Source organism: Phaenicophaeus curvirostris, chromosome 20, assembly GCF_032191515.1.
Source record: "Phaenicophaeus curvirostris isolate KB17595 chromosome 20, BPBGC_Pcur_1.0, whole genome shotgun sequence".
Taxonomy (NCBI): Eukaryota; Metazoa; Chordata; class Aves; order Cuculiformes; family Cuculidae; genus Phaenicophaeus; species Phaenicophaeus curvirostris.
The window spans coordinates 8,108,361-8,131,907 of record NC_091411.1 but is presented as its reverse complement, the minus strand read 5'-3'; the positions used below and the strand labels follow the sequence as shown (position 1 = coordinate 8,131,907).

The 23,547-nt window shown below is 41.4% G+C and overlaps 1 protein-coding gene across 2 annotated transcripts in view; it reads right to left on the bottom strand.

Moving 5' to 3' along the window:
• Positions 1-23,547, bottom strand: part of NUP214 (nucleoporin 214) — a 42,945-nt gene that overhangs the window by 15,574 nt on the left and 3,824 nt on the right. For both annotated transcript variants that reach the window (XM_069873174.1, XM_069873175.1), the window contains exons 6-27: positions 23,175-23,238; positions 22,344-22,447; positions 21,685-21,791; positions 21,180-21,246; positions 20,592-20,715; positions 18,550-18,711; positions 17,064-17,517; positions 15,877-16,052; positions 15,107-15,198; positions 14,445-14,534; positions 13,943-14,092; positions 13,559-13,717; positions 11,313-11,416; positions 10,591-10,773; positions 10,033-10,118; positions 9,858-9,941; positions 9,287-9,532; positions 8,460-8,621; positions 7,444-7,552; positions 4,088-4,163; positions 3,278-3,389; positions 1,915-2,020 (exon numbers count right to left, since the gene is read on the bottom strand). In XM_069873174.1, coding sequence (XP_069729275.1) covers positions 1,915-2,020; positions 3,278-3,389; positions 4,088-4,163; positions 7,444-7,552; positions 8,460-8,621; positions 9,287-9,532; positions 9,858-9,941; positions 10,033-10,118; positions 10,591-10,773; positions 11,313-11,416; positions 13,559-13,717; positions 13,943-14,092; positions 14,445-14,534; positions 15,107-15,198; positions 15,877-16,052; positions 17,064-17,517; positions 18,550-18,711; positions 20,592-20,715; positions 21,180-21,246; positions 21,685-21,791; positions 22,344-22,447; positions 23,175-23,238 — 3,017 coding nt within the window. The remainder of the gene's footprint in view (positions 1-1,914; positions 2,021-3,277; positions 3,390-4,087; positions 4,164-7,443; positions 7,553-8,459; positions 8,622-9,286; positions 9,533-9,857; positions 9,942-10,032; positions 10,119-10,590; positions 10,774-11,312; positions 11,417-13,558; positions 13,718-13,942; positions 14,093-14,444; positions 14,535-15,106; positions 15,199-15,876; positions 16,053-17,063; positions 17,518-18,549; positions 18,712-20,591; positions 20,716-21,179; positions 21,247-21,684; positions 21,792-22,343; positions 22,448-23,174; positions 23,239-23,547) is intronic.

The following is a 23,547-nucleotide window of genomic DNA, read 5'->3' as shown; positions in this document are numbered from 1 at the left end:
AAGAACAGTTTCTCCAACAACTAGTCAGTGAGACGCAAGCATGTAAACTAGGTTCCTTTTGCTTCCCCTCTGACAAGGCTTCTAGATGGTTAAAGAGAAGCAGAGTTCGAAGTTCTTTTGACCACCCCTCATCCTCCCATATTCTTTCTTTTCTCCTATATATTTCTTCCCCATTCACATATCAAATCCTGATAGCTCCTGGGAGACTAGGAAGAGCCACAATGGTGATGAGAATTTATTTAAGAGAGCTAGAAGGTAAAAGATACTGCACATACAAAAGGGAATAACTAGATACTACCACCCATCGAAAAGGAGATCCCCGACAGCAAGACAGAAATTAAAACTTTCCATGACACTATCACAAAAAAATACTCCACCTTGCAAAAATCTTGTGATCTTTCATAACGAGCACTGAGCTCCTCCAGAGACCTCATTCCCTGAGGCTTTTTAAGCTTTCTCTGATTCTCAAAGACCAGCTGTTTATACAGAAGTCAGGCCGTGTAACTAAGACATCACTGACAACAGCACTGTGTTTAGCATATGGTTTTCAGACTGAGGCACTGCACCCTGGGACAAAGGCAGGGTTCGTTTGCTTTTTGAATCTGAATTTCCATTTCTCAAAAGGACTATTTTAGCCCTTTGAAGAGCACTGCAAACGGTTTGGGTAACATCCACTTGCAGAGAAATGGTTAAGAAAGAAAAACTAGGCATTTGAAAGCATGTGTGTTCTGAAATACTTAATGTTACCCACTTCGTAAAGAGAAATTAATTTGAGTATTAGATAGGTAAACATGCAGAATTAATCAAAGAATCATTTTAAGGAGTTCTCTTCTCCCCAAACATAAGATATGATCAGAGAAATATTTTTGCCATCTATGAAAAAAATCCCCGTAAGAGATATTTCAGAATAACAACATGTTCACAGCATGCACCTTGCTTTGCATTATTGTTACGTGACAGAAGTCACCAAGGTGGCAGAGGGACCTTCCGGTCACCCTTGTGAACATACTACTTCTCGATCCAAACCACGGAATTTGTTTGATTGTACTAAAATAAGTAATTCGGGAAGTTTGACGATCAGCACAGATTTCAAGTCCTAATTGGGAATTCCAGCACTTCTGTCTTTCAAACCTCTGCCAGCATTTGTAAGCCCTGTATGTACGATCAGGTTAGAAACCCCAACATCATTCTGCTTAGAATTCACCTTCAGAGGTGACAAGTGTTAATAGGACCATGTTAAGGTCCATTGTTCTCCTCTGGGAGCAGAAGCTCCCAGCATTCAACCTCTTCTCCAGCTACTGTAAGGCTGGAGTTCATTCTTCACATACATCTGCAAAACTTGCCAGGGATGATTTTCCTGTTACTGATCACTAAATAAAGAACAAGGTCTAAAACTAGCTATTGTCTGCCTCTTTTTCCTCTTCCTTAACTGCAACATACAAGATAAAAGCTCCCTGACTCTATGGGAATTGTGATGGGCACCCAGAGCCAGTCAGAGCCAGTGCATCAGACCACGAGCGAGTGCTTTAACCACAGTCACACTGCTCTGATCTCCAATCACCTGACAATGAGAAATACCAGTGTACACAGTGTATGATTTGTTCAATAGCCCACTACAGATAAACCCGAAAAGAAAGCCCGTCATTATTTCCCCTTGATTAGTCATAGTATGAAAAATCGCAAAGCCACACAATATTGTGTCAGAATCTCACAGAGCTTCATCCGACCTCCCTCAAGTCAGCTTCCACAAACAGGAAGGTCTTCCAAGAACTCTGGCACAACCCCTGCCCCACAAGCTACCACGTGCAGGTGCCGTTTTACAGTATAATGCAGCTTGTAGGTAACGCTTGCTTTAACAGCTGATACACTCATATTTAACATCAACTACAAAGAAACGTTAACATTCATACAGACCCCACAGAAGAAAATGAGAACGCTTTGTTAAGCTGTGCAGTTGTAGCTGGTGTTGATGTCACTGCAGAAGAGGTCACAGCTGTAACTGTTTTTACTGTCCCTTGTCCTGTAAGTTACAAGAACAAGCATTACGAATAAGAAAAAGACCCCTTGTCGTCCAGCTATCAAAAAAGAAAGGAATAGCTCACATGCAGAGTATGCACTTTTATCAGTTGGAAATAAAGCTTTCTTGCCACTTACATCAAATCTGATATTTGTGCAGAGGAACATTCCTGCTACTGTTACAGCATTAGAGAACACGCAAATTATTTTGGAGATTTAAGGCAGCAACATAGACCTGACTAGAGCAAAGATGTGCCACCATCTTGATAATAAAAGTTAAACAATAAAAAAATAATCAGTTAAGAAATCCTCCATAAAACCTCTCATCGTCATATCAAAAGGCATTTGAAATTAAAAGGAAGTGCCATCAAATTCAGGAGCTGACATTTTCAATAAACCAAAATTTAAGAAGCATTTGCCAAGTCAAATATGATTCCTAGCTATTTTTGCTGCTTCTTACCCCTGGCTAAGAGGCAACCTACATCCATGGATTAAAGGCAGAAGAGCAACAGAGATAGATTTCAGGCATTTATACAAGAGGTTTATAAAACCGTGTCCAATGCAAACATTATTATCCAATGCACATTAAAAATCAATTCCTTCCCTAAGAGTTTCCTCTTCCCCCATTTGCACTGCATGATGTGAACTGAGCATTACTTTCCTTAGAAGCTCATAAGCTGTACACAACAGCCCAGAGTATCTGAACCGGCTTTGAGGTTGGTCATACACCCCAGCGCTCAACAGACACAGCACCTGAATTAGCTCATTTCAAGGCAGTTAAGGTACTCCTGCTGGGCTGCACAGAAACACTCAGGTCAGGTATCAATATATGGAAAAGCTATTCCTGCTATTTCAGGATGTAATCACTTCCCTGCACAAATGCAACATATTTTCATGTTTAAAAGACAAACAGCAAAGATGCCTGCTCTCGATTTGCTGTCAGACCACAACAGCCTTCCATAGAACTGCTTTTGATGTTTCTTGGCAAGGGTTCTTTCTGAATTGAATCCACTTTGAATGAGGAATTGCATCATTGAGTTCTAGATGCAGACGCAGACACAAAACATAGGGTTGTACACAAAGTCACTTTCCTGCTCTTCTGTGCTTTGGTTTTCCAAATTCTCTCCCTAAAGACTGGCACAGCAGCCTCTGCATGGAGGCATTTCTGTTTTCTCTGCACCTTTGTTTTCTGGATCATGCACTCTGACAAGTGGCAAGAGACACCCAGGCCTTATTCCCACCTCCACCAAAGACAACTCACCTGAGATCTTGTTGCCAGATGACGTTGGACTAGATGTAGATGCCACAGGACAGGGTGCACACACAGAGGAAGAAGGTGGAGTCTGTCCCTTAAGCGAGTTCGTTACAGGTGTCTAAAAACACAAACCCACCTCAGGTCAGTGCAGTCTGTTCATTAACAACGATCCTTCTGATCCTAGTTTGGTATCACAAGAGCCATGCAATGACTTAAGAACAAACCAGAGGAAGGCAGCTGAAGCACTTAGAAGCGCCTTTCAATCTTGGGCCCATTATGTCTTGACACTTAAACACAGGGTCACTACTCTTTCAACAAGCCTCTTGCAAAGGCCACTGGGCCTCCACAGGCAACAGCTCAATGACTCCAGGGGACAAAGACCACTGTGTGTTTTTTTGACGCATAAAACCTAGCACAGCTTGTGGCCCAATAAGAAATGTTTAAGTAAAGTAACAGGATGTGTAAACTGCTCTCTCTCTTAATAGCCTACCAATTTTTCTCTTCTCCTTGTGAAATTTAGGTGTATCTACCTAACACAGTTTCCTTTGTTGTTAGCTGCCACCCTTACTGCTGCAAGGCTGTGGCCATTAGAAAACTGCAAGCCTTCAAAAGACAGAAAAGTCAAGACATAACAAAGATACGCCTGGCATCACACAGTCGAGGTCACAGACAAATAAGTGGTTTGCTAAGAACGTAGGACAAGTTGTGAAAAGAGATTTTTTTTTTTTTTAGATGTTCACCAACAATTAACCCCCCAAAATGTGCAACATGCCCTGATACCATATTCCATAGGGAAAGGATTCTATAACAAGATACCTGTTTAGCTTGATTTGTAGCAACAGTTGCCAAAACCTGGTGGACTGCCTGGGCTGCAGAGTGAGGTACAGATGATCTTAAAAAGAAAAATCAAAATGTTAAATGAATGACTAGTCTGAAAGAAGACTTCCTTGCCTCTCAAGCACAGCTTCCAGAAGTCTTGAAAAAACCACCGTTATTAAGGATTCCACACACAGCTCCAAACGAACAAATCTGATTAGGGAATAAACCTCTTAAATGAATCAGCCACATTTAACAAAGGACATCTGCAAATGTGTTTAAAGTCCTAGACTTAAACGATCAAGTCTTCTTTACACACTCTTGTCTCTGAAGAGTCAAGCCTTTCTATTTTACAGGGCGTTGACAAAAAATCAGCAAGTAAGGAGATTATAATTTTATGCCTAGTGGATAACAAACTTAAGAAGCTTGCTCTATAGCGTGGAGGCCAGACAAGTACATGCAACTCTCAGAAATGCTGAGCAAGAAGACAAAGCTGGGGAGGAAGCACTTCATGATTTTGAAGTGTAGTGTAAAAGCATTGATGAAATCATAGGAAGAACTGTGATAAAATTAACCTATATTCTACATTATACGTTTAGGAATTTTGACTGTGAAACAAATTGCACCTCAGAGCCCACATTACCTACTTGTGGGGTGAAGCATCCTACATGGTGCAGTCCATTAACACATGAAATCACCATAAGCTGGGAACAGCCATTCAATTTTAGCCTCTCTGTGGCTCACCAGGTTCAGCAGCTTAAATGGCCAGTAACGGAAGCCTTCAGAAGCATAACAAATTCAACTCTGCCTGCATTCTCTTGCTGGCAAAGGCCACCTTTCTCTTCCCTGAGCCAGCTCTTTCCATCTTTACTCAGGCCAGGTGTTACCTAAGGCAATAAGCAACCTCTGTACTACAGAAAGGGCTGAGGCTGCAAATCCCAGACAGTAAGTGAATCTAGGCATCAAAAGCTGCCTGTCTCCTAACCATGAGAACTCCCAAACTGCATTTACTCTTTAGTCACCCTAAGGCCAGCTCACAGAAATTTCCTACCATATTCCAAAGGAAGGGGGGACACAAGAAACTCTAATTTTGCATAGCCATCTGGTCTTAGACAGGGTTTTGTGCCTTAGACAGCTTTGTATTACTAGTAAGTCCTCCTCTAGAGAGAGCAAGTTCTCTCTCTCTACAGTGCATTGCTTGAATATACCTTCTGCCCAGAGAAAAAGTAAAGCAAACATGGAAAACTTCACATTAACATTGGAAAGAGTTCTGTTGTAAAGGTGCAGCTGTAAATTTCAAGTTCATGTGAACTCCAAACAAAGAAGAAAACAGCAGAAGGTCTATGAAATTCATGATGAGGTGGGACCTTTTCCCCAGAAAAGTCTCAAGATCCCTTGTCCCACTGCTCCTCTGACAAGACTATGAAGAGGCTGGATTTGATTTTAGTTGTGGAAAGGAGGAGGGAGGTTTTGCACTGAAAACTATATCTGAAAAACTGGACTGAGACCACCAACACACCCAGCCACAGCCCACTGAACAACTGCTAACAACTGAAAAATCATTTCTGCTTAACAATCCGCAGAGTGTGCTGGGGCGGCAAAAGACAGCCAGGATGTCTGAAGTAGCAAAAAGTGATGAATTAACTTTGCTGGGTGAATGCTCTTTATTTTAGTGCTGAACCTGACTGGCAGGCACAGGATCATTTGGGTAGAAATTTTAGAGAGTACATTTTTATGAGGTCAGCTATAAAATAAGACTGTAAAAAGTCTTCAAGATATCAAGCTAGCTGGTGCTCTATAAATTAGAAAGCTCAATCAATACTGCCACCCTAAAACTACTTGAAAGAAAGATAGATCTTTAAGTACAGTTCAAACCAATCTCAGATAGGTACCGCAGGCTCATGTCCTTGTCTATGTACAGCCAGTACCCTCTTTTTTCATCACAGCTTTGATGAAACAAAGGGTGGAGAACTCTTCCCAGTCATAACACTGCTTTTACCAAAATATCCTAAACAAAGCTGTTTGCAAATTTTATTTTCAAAAGATGCAGCATTGCCCTTCTACCCCTTCAGTTTATCACCTTTAGGACAAAATAAAGCAGTAAAAAACTCCTAAACTGTTTCCCAATTAAAATGCAGAAGAAACCATGAAGTAAGTGCCGGGTCAGCAGCAAAGCAGCACTGCTGTGAGACTCTGTTCCCTTTTTGAAAAGCTGCATCAAAGGAATTTCACTTTTTTTGTTTGACAGTGAAGAGTATACACACCTACGACACCCAGAAATTATGGAACAACAGAAATTGCTCCAGGAGCTGCACATAAAGCCCATAGTTAATGGATAAAGCATTTGCAGCTCCATGTGGACTTCTAATCAGCTGTGTGTGGTGAGTTTATTCTGCTTTACACAGTAACCACGACTTTGCTCAGAGTTTTCAGTAGTGACCTTGCCTCCCTTGCCCAGAAACGGCCACGCATTATCTTGGTCATAAGCAACGGTAGGAACTCCAAGCAAAGACAGTTTCAAGGTCGTTATGACGACAGGGAAAAAGACTTAGTTCTGCAGCTGATGACAGAGCCTGGTGATAAAACAGAAATCTCTGGAATGAGCCGAGCTGGCTGTTGTCTGTAGGAGGCAGAGAAGTAGGAAAGCCAAGTGTTACGGGTAACTCAGGACAAATCTTTGCAAATTCAAGGTTAAATACCAGAAGACAACATTCACAATTTACTCATGAGAAAGATAGCCTTGCAGCTCTATATTTTTCCAAAGTGATCAGCCCCTATTTACACCCAAATCCTTCAGTCAAATTTCTGATGCCAAAAATATTAAGATAAGTTTCCAGAAAAGCTTGGGCATGGTTTCCCCTCCCTTAGGGAGTGAATCTGGGAATAGACGGAAGAGGCACAACTCGAGATTTTCTCTGTAAGAGATGACAAAGTCAGAGGAACAACATCTGGACAGGCCACAGACCACAATAGGTGACAGAGGTGTGCACTTCCCTCACAGAGAGGCAGAGAAGAGGTAGCGACTGGAGCTACCCGATCCAAAGTACATATTAACAGTAAAACCACTGGATCCCAAAAGGAAGGGATGTACTAAAATGCATTTCACAGAGTAATGGAGAAGGAGGTTAATTCTGGTCTTATCGTTTGTTCAGGACAAGCCATTAGCAAACCCCTGAGTGACCTAGAAAGAAAATATTTCTTCTTTTCACTCCACAAACCTAGTACTCTTCTCTAAATGCATCCACATTAGGTCCTGCATGGTCAGACTATGTAAAATACTACTGCTGCACCCCACTGGCAGACGTGCTCTATTGCAAGTGGTACAGAAGGCTGCCAGAAAGAGGCTAACCACTCACCCTATTACTGCAGAGACAGCTGGCGTCAATGCACCAGTCTTGAGTTCTCGCACATTCACCACCTGAGGAACGTTCTTCAGAGTCGATTCAGTTAAGGAGGTGCTTACAGCTTTAAAGAAAAAGAAAAAAAAAGACAAAAAGAAGTAAAGATGATGTCTATATCAAGCCTTTCTTTCAACTTAGTGCCTATGAGTAACTCCATTCAAGATTCTAGAAGGCACGTGGTGTATTTCACCCAAAATGTTTTGTTTCTCAGCCTTCAACAAGGACATCAAAGAAATGGGCAGCTTTCTATATAGTTACTGTGTTTTTCCTTGTTAGCTGATCAAATCTAAATATTCTTACAAACTTTTCCTTACCTACATTGTAACTTCTTAGGTTACACAGAAATGACCTGAGTAGTTACAGCCCCAGGCTCTGCCAGAATTCATGTCACTAGTCCACTTGCTGCACTTCAGCTCCTGGGCAAGGAAAAGAAACCAATCCAATTCCTCTACCAGTAACTGAATTTTGTGTGTTTTCTGCACAGATGCTGCAGTACTGGGAAAGCACCAAAAACGTCTAACACCAAACAAGAAAAGTTTATATTGATCCCCAATTCAACTCAGAACCTTGCAAGCAGACCACAGGCTTAACTGAACAGTTCACCTTCTCAATGTCAGAACTGTTCTCCAATTCAGTTCTTTAATTGCTCAGCTAATAATGAAGAGCTGTTAATATAGGCCTTTCTCTGCTCTCCAACAGTGTTTCTTGCACACAGATCAAGTGCCAGGATCTCCGAGGAATCATCAACATTTCTGCCACTGCACAGATGAGAAGGGGTACAAAGAAACATGAAGGAGCTTCTCAGGCATTTTATACCGCTAGCTTATAAGGAGAAGGAAGACAAAGAAATCCTGGATAGCTCAGAGATGCAGCAAATACATATGTGTGTCACGTTTTGTTTGATGATCATCTTTTTTCCTGCAAAAGCCACGTTCCACGGAGATCACTCGGGCAAATAGCCATCCTTTTACCTGGGGACTGGTTAGCCATCTGCCTCCGCAGAGCTGCAGCAGCAGCTGCTTGTGGTGCTGGAACAGTGACAGTGGGAGCAGGGGCCCCATGCTTCACAGTCTTTGTTGCAAGCATTGTACTGTCTGCCCCTTGCGGTATGATTCTGTTTGAAGACGTAGGCACTAAAAAACAAATGAACAAAAAATTTATAGTTCACTACATCTCTACAAATCAGGGCAACTTGAAAGCCTTTGCTGAACTACAGTTCCTCTAAGTACACAGCTTTGTTCTGACACGACTGGCACACAGGCCTTTTAAACAATCAACACAATCTGTCCCTGGCAGTTTCTGTACATCCCAGAAAACTTTGCAAGCAAGTCTCAATAGCTGTCATTTCAACATGGAGCATGACTTTCAGTTTGCTGTTACAGACATTTCTGCTGACACCTTATTTTTCCCTCTGGCTACAGAGATTAAAAAAAAAAAAAAAACAACTTCTTTTGCACAAGGAAAACTAAGTGTATGCAAATATAGCTCTTGCTGTGATTCACTGGGCTCAGAACTCCTAACCTTGGCCACACCAATCAAATGCAGTAATACTTCAGTGCCCTGGTCTCTGGGCTCTATTTTAAGAAATCACAGCATATTCTTAAGGCAAATTACTAACAGAAGGCAATGCTACCTACAGTCAGTGCTAGTGCTAACTGCTTCTGGAAACCTGGCAATGCCAATCTGCAAGCTGCAATCTCCTTTCTCCGGCACCTGAAGCACTGGCAATGGATACAGTGGCTAAAGATATTGACAAGAACGCATGCAAAATAGAAGAAACATTACAAAAACAACTTACACAAAGTACCCAGGGAGACGTGCTGCTTCCCAAAGGATGGAGACTGAGCCACCAAACCAGGCTGGATGGAAGGAGTACGGACCACAGGAGCATGACGAGGAACTTGGGCTGGAGCAGTCTCTTCTTCCTGGTCCACTGCCTGTGTATCGTCATTCTCCAGCGACTGGGAAACTGAGGATGTTGAGCTGACTTCATCCAAATCTTCATAGTATCTTGTGGACAAGAAGGCAGACCGGGACAAACTTGCTGCAACATCAGAAACAAAATCACATCTGTATATTGAGGGAACCATCCAGCCTAACAGTCAAGACAAGACACCTTATCTTAAGATTCTCTTCTACTGGCTTGTTTCAATCCTGCATTGATAGCATATGACTTCTTAACTGCCAGGAAAGGTAGCCCTCAACAAGACAGCAACTGAAGGAAATTCCCTAATGGATAGGGGAACAGGAAATGAGAAATAGGGGTTGAAGAGCGAGAAGCCAAAAGCTAACTTCAGGATCAATTCCCTCAGCTGATAAGTCACCCACCCGGAAAGCATTTCAGACTTCTATGGTAAATAATGGTTTACCTGGAGCTGTAGACCTAATTGGTGGAGTCTTCCTCTTTGCTAGAAAATTCCTCAACTGTGCCTGTTTCACAGGAGATAATTTAGCTGGAAAAATCAAAGACAGTTATTAGTCTATAATCAAACTCCAAGTCAAGACAAAGTAATTCACATTTAGGGTGTGAAAAGAATTAATTACCAGGTACTTTAGGCAGAGGTTTGACGTGTGATTCCAAGGTAGTTTTCATCAAGGCATTGCGCAGGCTTTCAAGGTCACTGTCAAAACTGGGACAAGGCAAAACAGTGAAAAAAAATGATCAGCAGAAAGAAACCAACCAAATCAGGAACGAAAGGGGCCAAAAGACCCACTAGAGTCATTGGCTTATCTGGAAGAACAATTGGCTCCTCTAGATACTATACTATTTAAACACAGGCATCTTTAATTATTTTGGAAATACCAAGAGCCATTCAGCTCTTCCCCTGAATTCAGACAGAAAACCAGCAGTACCTCAGCCTGGAGACTCTACTATCTGGTTTACAATAAAAAACATGTCTTTTAGTGGAAATTTCTGATATGCATCTAGTAGTGTCTGTGAACAACGAGCTTCAACAATACCAGGGCATAGTTTAGTATCATCTTTAGGACATACTGTCCTCATTATGTCCACAAAACATCATTCTTTGGAGGATGTGCCCTTGCATGTTGTTGGGGGCAAGAGAGGAGCGTGAACCCCACTCAGGAACTTGTTTCACATACCTTTCAGCATTGTTAAGAGAAGATGTATCACTAGGAACGCTCCACTGAGATGTCTGATTATACAATCGGAGCTGCTGCAGGCTGTTTACAAGATGGTTTAGTCTCTTCCTCTGCTGATTGATTATTTCCCGGTTGTTAGCCAGGGTGTTAAACAAAGTCTCTCGCTCAGGAACTATCAAACGCCTTAAGACAAGAGATGAAGAGACAGGGGTAAGGACCATTCTATACATCTGACCACAAGAAGGCATGCATACACAAAGCAGTTTAATGGCTCTAGCTGCTTAAACTCCATGAGGTCAAAGATGGTTTTGTTCTAAGATCCAAGCTGTTCAGTTTATCTCAAATGTAAATTTTTCCTTTGGATATGCTGCAAGTTTATTCATTTAGCTTGTTTACTTCAAGATGATTTATTTATTAGAAAGGTTTCATTAGCTACCACTGATGGATGCACCTGTTTTCTACAAAGCTTATTTTACAGATTTTTCTGTAAGCACTATTTACACTGTACAGAGAGACGCAGCAAGCTTGTAATACACATGAAGCCAAGCAGTCTGAACCTACAGCTCCCATTAGGTGGCTGAGTCAAGTTTTATTCTTAGATGTCCTTGTAAAAGATTATACTGTTAAATGGGAAAAGGCTTTTGTCTGTTCACTAGAAACTAATGCCCAATTCACTGACATGTTCCTTGTAGTTGTTCTGCATTCCAATTTCAGTTACTTACTTCTGCTTTCTCTTCTGTTCCAGATGCCGATCCCACTCCAAATCCAGAACGTCATTCACATCCTGAACAGCAAACTTCACATACTGGTGCAAGCGTCGAATTTCCTACCATGCAAAATAAAGCCAGCTATTAATTCACTTCAGAAATCTCAGTTTCGGTTGAAGAAGCTCAAGATCCTTTGGGATCATTCAGTCCAAGCCACACAACACTTTCCCACACTTCTGCCTGGAAAGTTTTATCAGCACTACAGAACCCAACATACTGAAAAATCTGTTTACTGATCAATGGGGTACCCACAGGCCTTGGCTTGGACATTTTATCCGAGCTCTCAACCAGAAATAACATCTTCCATAACATTTGTAGAACACTGCCATGTCTTTATAGAAAGGGTTTTAACAAACATCAGACATTATATAAAATAAACCTTATTTTAAAGCTCATTTCCAAAAGATGAGTCATTTGCTCCCATTTTACAGTGTTGAAACTTCTAACAATTATAGGTGATCAAAGCTTTGCAGGCCATCCACATGGCTCTAGGATACCAGCATTCACAGACTATGATTCATGAAAGCATTCACAAATGCTCACAACTCCCACATTAAGGCAAGGAATTAACTTGGTTTTTATAGGTTGGAAAGGAAAAGAAAAAGAAGTGATTTATCCATGACCACATAGTTGCACAACTGGCACAACTAAGCCAGAGACGAGGCTACAAGCCTTGCTCCCTAAATGAAAACAGCATTCACTCTCATGAATAATACATCCAGCATGCCATGGCATAAACATGTCTTGAACTTCAAATCTCAAAAAATGGAAATGGAAACTGCAGTTGGTTTCAGCTCATCTCAACAGAATGCTCACTTAAACACAACGACAAAGCAGCCAAGTAACACAGCTTGGGAAAAATTCCACTGCAACTCTTTTCAAGATGCAGCACAGAATTCTGATGTGACACATCCAACGTGAAACCAAATCCTGTCCTACCGTGGGCTTAGTGTTACAGTCTACTAAGCAAAAGTACAGGTTTCCTTCTCTCTAACACCTATAAGCTTTATATAGCTTCAACTCTCTGGACCGCAAATCGATACGGCTGGACAACAGAAAAGCCTCAGGATCTTTAGAACTTTAGGAAGACCAATATAAGAAGTTGACTAAGTGAGATTTTTCATTAACTTAACAGGCAGACTAGAGCTCTCTTTCTTGTAACCTTTCAGGAAGTTGACCTGAAAGCTCTCTCCTTACATTCCAACCCACTTCCGCTTCTCTCCCACGCTGTTATTCTTTCCTCACAAAACTCTCTTTAGACCAGGGAAATAAGATTTCCAAGATTATCACTGCTCTGAAGTCACAAGCATAAGTTTGAAATGCCACAGAGACATCCTGGACATCAAAGCAGGTATACAACTAAGACTGTGAATCAATCAACAGAATCCAGGTGAAGATTAGAGATCAGACCTAAAAGAAATGACTTCACACCAGCCAATTTCTAGTAACTGACTGTGTGCATGCCCTCGATACCTACTGTAACAAAGATGACATTCAATTATGTCTTCAGCCTGCTCGCTAAACTTCTTGGGAAACTTATCAGTGCATAAAAGACAACGTATCATTTGTAGGGCACATCCACTCTATTTTGCTTAGGGTTAAATAGCCCTCTCATCATCAGAGCTATAACAAAAAGAGTCCTTCACCCCTAGATTCTTTCATATCTTTGAAAGCCTTTTTGTGTACTGCTGGTTATTTTCCTTTGTGCTCCAGCTTTTAGAATATCATTTAGCTTTATGCTCCACCATCCATGAAATTAACACACAATTGTGTAAGTCATAATAAATCATCAAATTGTTCCATAAGTCACTTGCTGAAGATAAAAATAATTCCAAGAACTCTTTGTCAAAGTGTTGGAAAAAAACATTCCTTTAACTGAAATCCCTGAGCAAACATTACACGCTGAGAAGGAACAGGATGTCAGGAGTCACATTCTAAATTTAGAACAGACTTGGATCTCAGGTGAACTACTTCCCTCCAGGAGTCATTTTGAATCATCACTGCAAATGGTGACAACAGAGTTTTAGGAGAGGATTTTCAGCCTGGCTTGCAAACCCAAGGAAAATGGGACTCATCACACTTTTCCTAGACTAAGTTGAAACAGCAAATACCTAGGGCTGAACAAAACTCCTGGGTACTTGCACATGCAGGACTGTTTTATTTAAAACTCTAGATAAGAAGCAGGCAGACATGTTTCATACCTGAAGCTGTGCTTCGCTCTTGGGATCCAGAGGTTTCTTATAGAGCAAGTGTAAATACCTCGAGCCACGATTCTGTTCATTCTGTTCTCTAGCATCATCTACCCCTGCAAATCCCTCCAGCAAGGTTGTCTTCAGAATACTAATATCTCCATGAAGTGACTGCAAATAGAAATAGAACAGATGGAACAAGGTTCCAAGTAACATGTTTTCATTGTGAACTCTAGCACAGGAGCTTCTGCAAGCACCTGTCTGAAAGCACAAATGCCAATTCCATCCCCACATTAAAGCAATTCCATCTACATAAGCACTACAGGTTAAGTATGAACATCTGGTGAGGAACAGTCATTGCTGAGAAGCTAAACACTTTGAAGATACTCCACTCACCTCGGTTGTTTCTTTAATCTCCAAGAGGAAGGTGTGAAGATCATCTGACTCAGTCCGCAACATCTTCATTTCCTCTGGAGTACCAACTTGGAAACAGGCTTTGGAAGTGCGGGCCTTCAGTTCCTCCATCTCCTTTTGAAAATGCGCAATCTACAAAGTCAAATGGAAGAAAGTGCAGTCACTGTAACATGGCAGAGTCTGGAACAAATGTCAGCTCTTGGATAATGTTTCTACTACACCATAAACACCTGTCACTTTGCAGCCAAAGCAAGAAACTGAACATTACCAGGAAAGAATACGCCATTGTTTCAGCACAGTGACTGAAATTAAAGACGACAGAACACGAGACACAAACAGCAATTACAAACCAGCCTGATTATCTTGAGGAAAATATCATAAACAGATACCATCAAAACATAGCTGAACTGAAAATAAGTGTCTGGGTACCCACACAGTCATCTTGCAGACTCTAAAATGAAGAAAGGTGCTTGAAAAATCTCACCTCCTCTCTGATTCCTGCTATGACAGGGTCTGAATCCTTCCACTGGTGGGCCTGTTTCTCTGCAGCTGTACTGGGGATTGCTGTTTTGCCCTGGGAAAAAAACCCAAAACAATATTAGGGATATACCCTCAGCAACAGGAAGCTTAGAGTATCAAAAAACGCCCACTATTAGAAACCCCATTCAGACACTAGTCACCAGGAAAACAAGTGTCATGAGTATAAATACTAGTTCCACAATAATCTAAGTCTGGTATGTGCAAAAGTAGGACTGTAGACTACCTGGAGATAGATTTATGAAAGTAAAGGAAATTTTTGTGTGCTGGAATCCTTTGATTTTGATATCCACCAAACTCTGTGTCTCCCTTAATACACAGTTAGGGCATCTCTCAAGTGCTTATTAGCTAGGAAAACACTGAATACTTAGTTCTATAAGAACAAGAATTGGTTTCTACAACTTTGATTATGACAATATACATCAAAATACAGTTCTCTAAAGACATGCATCGACCATACTTTTAGTCTCAGATTTGCTGCTGTTACAAGGTCAAAAGCTAGCTAATTCTTTGACCTATGAACAGTCATGCAGTCCAGTGAATTCCAAGCAATTCATAGGCCATGTAAAACATTCATCCTCTAAAAAAATCCACTCAAGTTCCCATTACCTGAGTAGAGCTTGGCTTTGCTGCAGATGGGGTGATTTTGGCTGCCTTCTGTACTGAAGAAGCTGAAGGCATATTTTGAGCAGGACGTGCCACTGGAATTTAAGAAAAGGAACAGTAATTTCTGAACTTATAGAAAGCTTGAGAAAACAGGTTGTGATCAGACACAACCATATTTACCCCTGCCAAATCAAAAAGCAATAGCAGCACAGGCCCCACCCAGTGCAAGAACACAACCTCCTTAGGTGCTGTTTTTACTCCTATCCAACTTCTCAGCTAACAATAACAGCTGTCACTTCAATATCTGATAGTACCACTCCTCAAAACCTCCAGTCACACGATCATTTGAGAGACCAAGTATTATTCTGCTAACAAATGATTGCCATCTAATTTAAACTCATTTGTGACCATTTTAAACTCTAATCACTCCGGATTCAAGATAAGACACTGATTTGGGTGACTGACCAGAATGTTCATAACCAAAGTTGTATTTCAGATCACTGAAATGCCAGGAACTTCTGGATGAACTTTAGAAGTTGAATATATTCATTTCTTGTATGGCTCTTGGGAAACAAACTATGCAAATGGAAGAATTTCTCAGTTTTGGTACTAAGTCCATCACGTCATTAGAGCGTACAAATCTGGAGGTCTGCTGCACTAGTAAAAGCAGCAGGAAAAACAAGAAGGAAGCCAAATGAAGCTCAGTATGTCTCAAAACTTTCAGAACACTGTTTATAACGCATTATTCCCAACAATATGCACTGAACTCCTACCTGCGGCAGGCAGAGGGGTCGAAGCCTTCAGTGGTGGGGCAGGAGAGGCTATTGGGGGTGTGGACTGGCTCAGAGGACCTCCAGAAGTAGTTTTTGAAGTGGTTGAGAATGAAAACATTGTGGAAGTGCACTGACCACTGCTGCTAGTGGGAGAAGAGGTGTCTACAGCACTGAACCTGCAAGAGAACACAGAACGTCTTTCAACTCTGAACTTGTCCTGACTGTTTCCTTCCATCCAAAAAGTAGCACTAAGTTCTAACGAATTAGCATTCTCTGGGATCAGGAACAACTCAAGCTCCAAATACAAAATTACTAGCGCAGCTTCTGGAGGTAGTGGGAATCCATTCAGGATCATTTCCAAACATGTGGAACCACAAACACTATTATCATAGTGAGCAAAAGCCAAACATCAGCCAGAAGTACTACTCTGCTTCAAAATGGACCTCATGGCTTTGCACCAAAGCACCAAAAATAGCAAATCTGAGCTGCCGTTCAGTGTCACCCTTGCAACAAGGCTCAAATAGTTGTTCTGCAAGAGAATATGAACTTCCATTCATCTGCAATCTTGGCTCCTCAAGGAAGCCAATCTAGAGAGCCAAATCACAAGTGTATCATTTGCTTTATACACAAAATATAAAAGTTTAAAAGCCCTAAGAGCTACCATTGGATCCTGGTGCAGTTGAGATTTTTCCAATTAAAAATAATCATCTAAACCATCAGAAATTTCTTATGATGCATTTAGATAAAAACTGCTCTCCACAGAAAGAAGCTCCAATTAACATAACTCTGTGGTTTAAACCTTTCTAAGAAAAGAGAGCAAGTCTCAGGAGCTGGAGAGAACAGTGGGTACATGAAACCTGAAAGCATTCATCACTCAAATAATTTTGCATAGTTTCTAATCAATATCAGTTTTCCTTCTGTTGGAATTATCAATTTAATTTTTGGCAGCTTCCCTCAACTAATAGTTTGCTTATGAACATAACTTCTAGCATGGAAAACAATGAGGGTTTTCACAGCCAAGACAGCTATGTCTTAGATAAACACAGACTTCCTCAACCCTTTCTTGGGAGCATGAGGAACAGCTGTCAGGGCAAAAAGCCAAAAATCATCTTCAGAACTACCACACATCGTCCACACCCGGAGCAATTTAACAAGTCTACCGCCACTCCATTAACTACTGTAATTACTTCTCATTGAGGTTCACTTTGACTGAAGAAGCTGAAGCAGCCAAAGATGGCTTCTGTAAAACAGGTGTTGTGGAGAGTGGTGTCCCAGGTGTGCTGTCCACAGCTGGTTTAAAGTTCATGGATCCAAACGAAAAGGAGGTGGTGGTAGCTGTAGTGGTGCCTGCAGAAGGAGCAGGAGTCGTGGATGCCTTCAGAGAAGCAGATGAGAAAGAGAACGTTGCTGCTCCAGTCAGACTGGGAGCCAGGGCTGGCTTGGAGGTGTCAGTGGCAAAGGGGTAAGGTGGAGGATCACTGCCTGTAGCGCCAGGCATCTTCGCAGCTGAAGGTGTAAAGGAAAAAGCAGCTGCTCCACTCGCTGCAGGAGGCTGACTTGAGGCAGGCACAGCAGGAGCAACACCTGGTGGTGTGTCAGGCTTCAGAGAAGTTGGAGTGGTTGGAGTTGTAGCAGTACCTCCTGCAGAGACACAAATGGAGAAAGAGGAGCCTCATTTGTCTGCATTGATTAATGGCAGAAGGTATTGCAAGGCAAATTCTATTTGATGAGGACAGTTCAGCACTACCTTGCTCACTGGACAGATAGTACGGTGAAGAAAACAGATGACAGAGCCAGCCTTCCAGTCCCCAACCCCAGTGGTGATACAGAAACTGCACAAAGTCCAAGCCACAATCAATACTAGTCTGTCTAGATTAATGTTGTCTCGAATTTCCTGTGAAAAGGTTTCACCTTTCTCCATTGGTTTTGATGAGGTTCCTGCCATCTCAAATAAAAAAGGCTGTCAGCACGTAAGTCAGCCAGTGCTGCAGAGGGGCAGGCTGCCAAATAAAGGCACTCTGTTTGGGGAAGGAGAAGCAAATTTGGATTTAGGGATGAAAAAGTTTGGTTTCCAATTATTACTGCATGCATGCAGACAAGCAAGACAATCAGCTTACCTGCCTACACCAGCACAGGAAACTGCCCACTTCCCACTGAACTTAGAAATACATATATAACTCGGATAAAACAACTGCTCTTCACCTGCTAACATAATTCCCATATCACTGCCTCCTGCAGCAAAACATGAGGGAAATCATCACGTCTCTGAAGGATACAGACCATGTTCTGGCTCTGCCTGATCGTTGTCCCCAAGCAGAGCCTGCAGTCACTGCTGCAGTTAAAGTCACACACCTCAAACCTGGGCAGAGGGCTTCCTACTACTACTGCTTTGACACTGTTCCTCAAAGGCTGATTGCACAGCAGAGTCTAAGCGCACAGTCTGCAAGGTGCCTCAGATCCTACATAATGAACAAGACTAGATAACTTCACACTGCTGTGCAAAAGACATAACAGCCCTGGGAGCACAGAACACTCAAGTACTGCTCCCCATTATCATTATAAAAAAGAAAAAATATTTTCTGTGACCACATGTATGTCTGAATACCAAACTGACAGAAGAAAACGACAAAGACCACTAGTTCAGATGTTTCCCTAACCCACTGGAGCACTTACCTGCTGATTTTGTGACTCTCTCCCCTACTAATGGCAATGGCTCTGGGGTCACAATGAGCGATCTGACCCCTGGATTTTGATTGATCATGTAAAAGGGGCAGAGCACGCCATCCGTAGAGAGCAAGATCAGAACTGGAGCTGGACCAAGGGTCTTCCCATCACCTGCCAGAGACGACACATGTAAGCCCTGCAGCCAAAATTTCCTGTTCTGTTCTACTGCATCAGCACCTTCCTATGACATCCCTAGAATAATTTCTTACGTTTCTCCTTTCTGGCTTTCATTTGCATCTTTGTTTTCTTGCCTCTATGTGATGCCCAATTCTCTTTTTTCCCCCCCCTTTACTTCTTCCTATTCCTGACTGTGTTTCATAAATTCACTGATGGGTTATTTTGACAATCAAATGACATCTCCTGAATGATGAAGCCCAACTTTCACTCAAGAACTCATGTGCCAAGCTTTTTCATATTTCGAAGTAGTCCTTTTCCTTCACGTATGTGCCAATTCCTCCTTCAGTTCTCTATGACTTCCAGTGATCATTATATTCCAGTGGGTCCTGTTGCGTCATTAACATTTATAATACATAAAGTACAAAAGAGAATCACTAGACAGGAAGCTTTTAAGCTCTAAAGAAAACCAACATTAAATAAACACCTGATGATCTGAACTTCTGATATAAAATCCTTGCATTCTGAACAGCTGCAGCTTTGAGGCTGGAGTTTGCTCCAGTTCAAATATTTTGAACAGAGACAAAGACGCCAATATTTCCAAAAAAATTTCTAGAATGGTTTAACTGTGCTTAATTAAACAAACAAACAGAAAATCCTAACAAATCTAGGGTGCAGGAACAATCTACTATAATCAAGGTGCTTTGTTTGTTGGTCAGTGCACTGGATGGCCATGTGCCTCTGCCTATTGGTTCTCCAGCAAAAGCATGCTGGGGAAGGGCAGTTTCTGCATGGGAACAAGCTCCAGGACAAATGAGGCTTCTTTGCAATCCAAAATTGCCTTGAACTGCAAAGCAGAATAATGTACAGCCAAAACTGAGCTGACTGCACTCTGTGAGAACGCAAAGAATTTGTTAGCAAAAGGCTTCTCCAAAACCTTTCTAAAACCTCTAAGGCAGCACAACATGGGCTTAAAAAACTGTCTTGACAGATTCTTTAATCCAATAACCATACAGATTAGCAGAGAAAATGCTTCTAATTCAATTTTGCATTAAAGCACAAAGTTTGACCTCAATTCTGTACTGTAAATTTTCATTTGGGTAAAGTTCTCAGTTAATCGGCACCCTCCTGTGCTCTTCAGGAACTCTTGACTTCCACTCTGCCTGAAGGCATCTCTGTTTCAATCTGTCTCTGGGTTTCAAGCGAGAGTTTTCAGAATTCACTAAGGTACAACACAATAGTTCAGAGCTATCTTCAGCTGCAGCCTCTGACAAGGTGCTTTGAAGCGCCTTTAGGCAGCACAGAAGGTACAGCAATAATGCAGCTGGTGAGTTGTAGAGCACAGCAGGGTTCAGCCAATACAGGCTCTGTGCTTTAAAGCAGAATTGAAAACTATGCGTTCACCTCAATGATCTTTGCTTTTTCTGGCTTTGAAACTAACCCACTTCTCCTTTAGATCAGTGCAAATGCACTTCATACAAAGCAGTTCTGCAAAACGACATAAGCTACAAGAATAAAGAAAAGCTCACAGCAACCCCAAATCCCTGGTGTTAGAATACGACTCCTTTACACTCACTATTATCCTGGCTCTGTAAAAGACAGACATAACTCAGGTGCTTTGTTTGCCGTGTCTGCTAGTGTAGTATCCCAGGCTGCTGAAAGCTTTGAGGAAGAACTGTATTTAACGCTTTGCCATTTGAATCCTTACACAGAAATAAGCCCAGATATGCTGTGGGCTTGGTATAAAAAGGCAGGATGTGTATTGATGTCCCTTTCAGCTTTCAGAATGGTCTCCCAGAACCCCCAGTACCAGGCTACCCCTCAGAAATATCCCATATATTGCTATTATTGGATGATTCCACAAGAATAAGACTTACTGATTGGGATAGGCATGTTACTGGTGTAGTCTACAGCAACACCAACAGGCAGAGTGTCATCGCTCTTATCCGACACGGGAAGTTCTGCTCTGCTGGAATCCTCCAAAAGCCACGATTCCCAGTTCTGCAAAGAGGTTATTATTTTGATCACTGCTATCCTGTGATCAGCTTTCTTCAGAATTCCAGCCTGCTACAGTTGAAAGATAAGACTGCAAAAAAGCTAGAAGGCATCTACTTAAGTTTCAGATCAGCAACTGCTAGAAATATCGGGGCACTTCACAGATTTGCGCGTGACTTCTCACACATCATTGCACACCAGAGTTGAGGTCGGACAGTTTTAATGTTTAACTGCAACTGATGACCTCACATAGAATCATTTCATTATAGCGAGCTTGACCAAATTTTGAGACTGCCAAGCGAATCATTAAAAACTGACTTCTGATACTCTGTTCGCAACTCAGATGTAAAAAGAAAGGGTTTTGTTAGGTTTTGGGGTGTTTTTTAAAAATATACCATCTCACTGTATTCCAGGTCTTGCATAGAGAGGAGGAACAAATGCACAAATGTAAAAAGGAACAAAAATATTACCTGATCCCCTTGCCTAGCAAGAATGCTGACTTCTGTGGAAGCTGCTGAAGCTGCCAGAACAAGGTCCCTGTAAGTACGGACATAAATGGGTTAAAACCAACATGATAATTCATGGCAAGGTCCCCAGCTCCATGATTTATTACCACCTATGCAAATTCCTAAATGCGAATACAATTATAACAATATGAAACTGACTTGTCCTCCCAAGATGACAGAAACATGATCTGCTACATCACTGTACATTCTTTTTTTTTTTTTCTTTAAAACCATTCACCAAGGGCTGAAACCCTTTGGCAACCAACCATCTGACAGTCACTCTATTGTCATAAATAATGATGGTCCATGTCAGGTACTTCACAAAGACTTTACAAAATAGGTCTTTCTTTTGTCTCATATTCAGGTACTAAATAGTTTACAAAAGGAAAGAACACAACATACTGAGAAGCATCAACCAGTCAGACATGCATAAGAAGGAAAAAAGACTGCTGTGATTCCTGCCACTCACCATTCCTCAACATAGTTGAGGAAGTAATGATGCTGTCTCTCCGTGCAGCTCCCATAGCAAGGCTCCATGAAATTCACAAACTTCTCTGGTCGCTTCTCTTCCTTTTTCTGCAAGACCAACATCGATAATTTACCTTCCAGAAATCAAGTAATCCCCCATAAACATGACTGCATCAGGGTACACCAATAAATGCCACATTCTTTAAAGAAGAAAAGGCATTGTGAGACAACTTGAAAAGCAAAGAACAAAGCAAACAAATCAAACCCCTCCTCCAACTGGCAATAAAGAGGTTACCAGAGAGTTTACACCTCAACATCAACAAATAATGTGATACTACATAAGCGCATATCAGGCAGCCTGAAACTCTCCCTAACCTAACAAACAGAAGACCATCAGGACTCTACATCAGATGAGGTATTCTTCCCAAGTGTTTATTTCAGAGGCTAAATTGTCTTCATGTCATAGGTTACTGATAGGCTTTCAAGTGGATACTGCTCCATCCACTCAATCCTCCCAACTCCAAAACCATGATTTACAGTAGCACCATACTCTAATCCTACATTATGTCAACGTGAATAATAAAAGCAACTTGCCATCGTAATACACGAGCCAAGAACAAGCAATAAACATTTCTATTGTTCTGACTTGCAGGCACTTACAGGCAATATGGCTACAACCACTTCTGGAGGCGTTTCCAGTGTCCCATCAGCCGCTGCATATACAATAGTAAAGACGTACGTGCCAATCCAAAGGACATCCAAAACTGAAAGAGAACAAATACCTTAGCCAGAAACACTTCAGAATGAGACTTCCTTCTATATTGATTTTAACTGTGCATGGCAAACAAAAGTAAAACAACACACAAACAAGGACTCACTATCTTCTAAACTACCGAGATAAAACATTTCAATGATTTGTCTGCAGAACATTAACCTTATTAAGAGGAATAATTATTTGACCCCAAAAATTTCATACGCAAACCAAAAGAATGTGCATTAGCAGCTCGAGACTTGCTTGATATCACAGGCAAGACAAGGCCAGGGTTGTCAAACACGGGCGATGTTTTGCATAACCAAATAAAGTGTTTCTGCTTTTCTAAACTTACTGCTTTGACATTTTATTGAAGAGGCAAAATGATGAGCTGGAACTCACACAGAATACGAGAATGGGATTTATATCCAGAAATCCTCATGCTAAAGGAAGATTACTTGTGACAGTACTGTCTATCATATTCGTGAGCAAAAAATAGCTTGCAAAGTGTATACTTAAAACCTTCTAGAAATAGAAAAGAACCCTGTCTGACTGGTAATTTTTCTACACAACCCAGAGATAAAGTATATAATTATCTTTTTACCCAAATATTTAAAAATCACACTGCAATTACCTAACCAGTGCAGTACACAGCTGCTGTAACTAAAAATAAAATTATGAGGAATGAGTAAAAATATTTTAAAAGAGAAAACAAGTTGAAAAGAAATAAAGAGATGTACCTTTAACAGGATTGTCCGAATCATAAAAGGGAGGACAAGGGATTACTTTCTTCTCCTGTAGATTCTGCAAACAAAATTCCTCTTAAATACACAGAAAAAGACACCAAGCAAAGCCAAGATTTGCAGAGAGCCCACAGAACTGGTTTAGAGTGACTAACTATACAACCCCCACCACATGCCACTCTGAAATCATGATTTCTAAGTGGCAAATGAGAATCTTAAACTAAACCCAGCATTAGTCTAAGACACTTTAATATAACCTAAGTGGCTGGGCAGCTTCCCATGGCTCACACCACATGCCACCTGACCTAATTCTATAGTTTGCGATGCAAAGAAAATAAAGCACATTGCAAACTAGTGAACACACATAAGG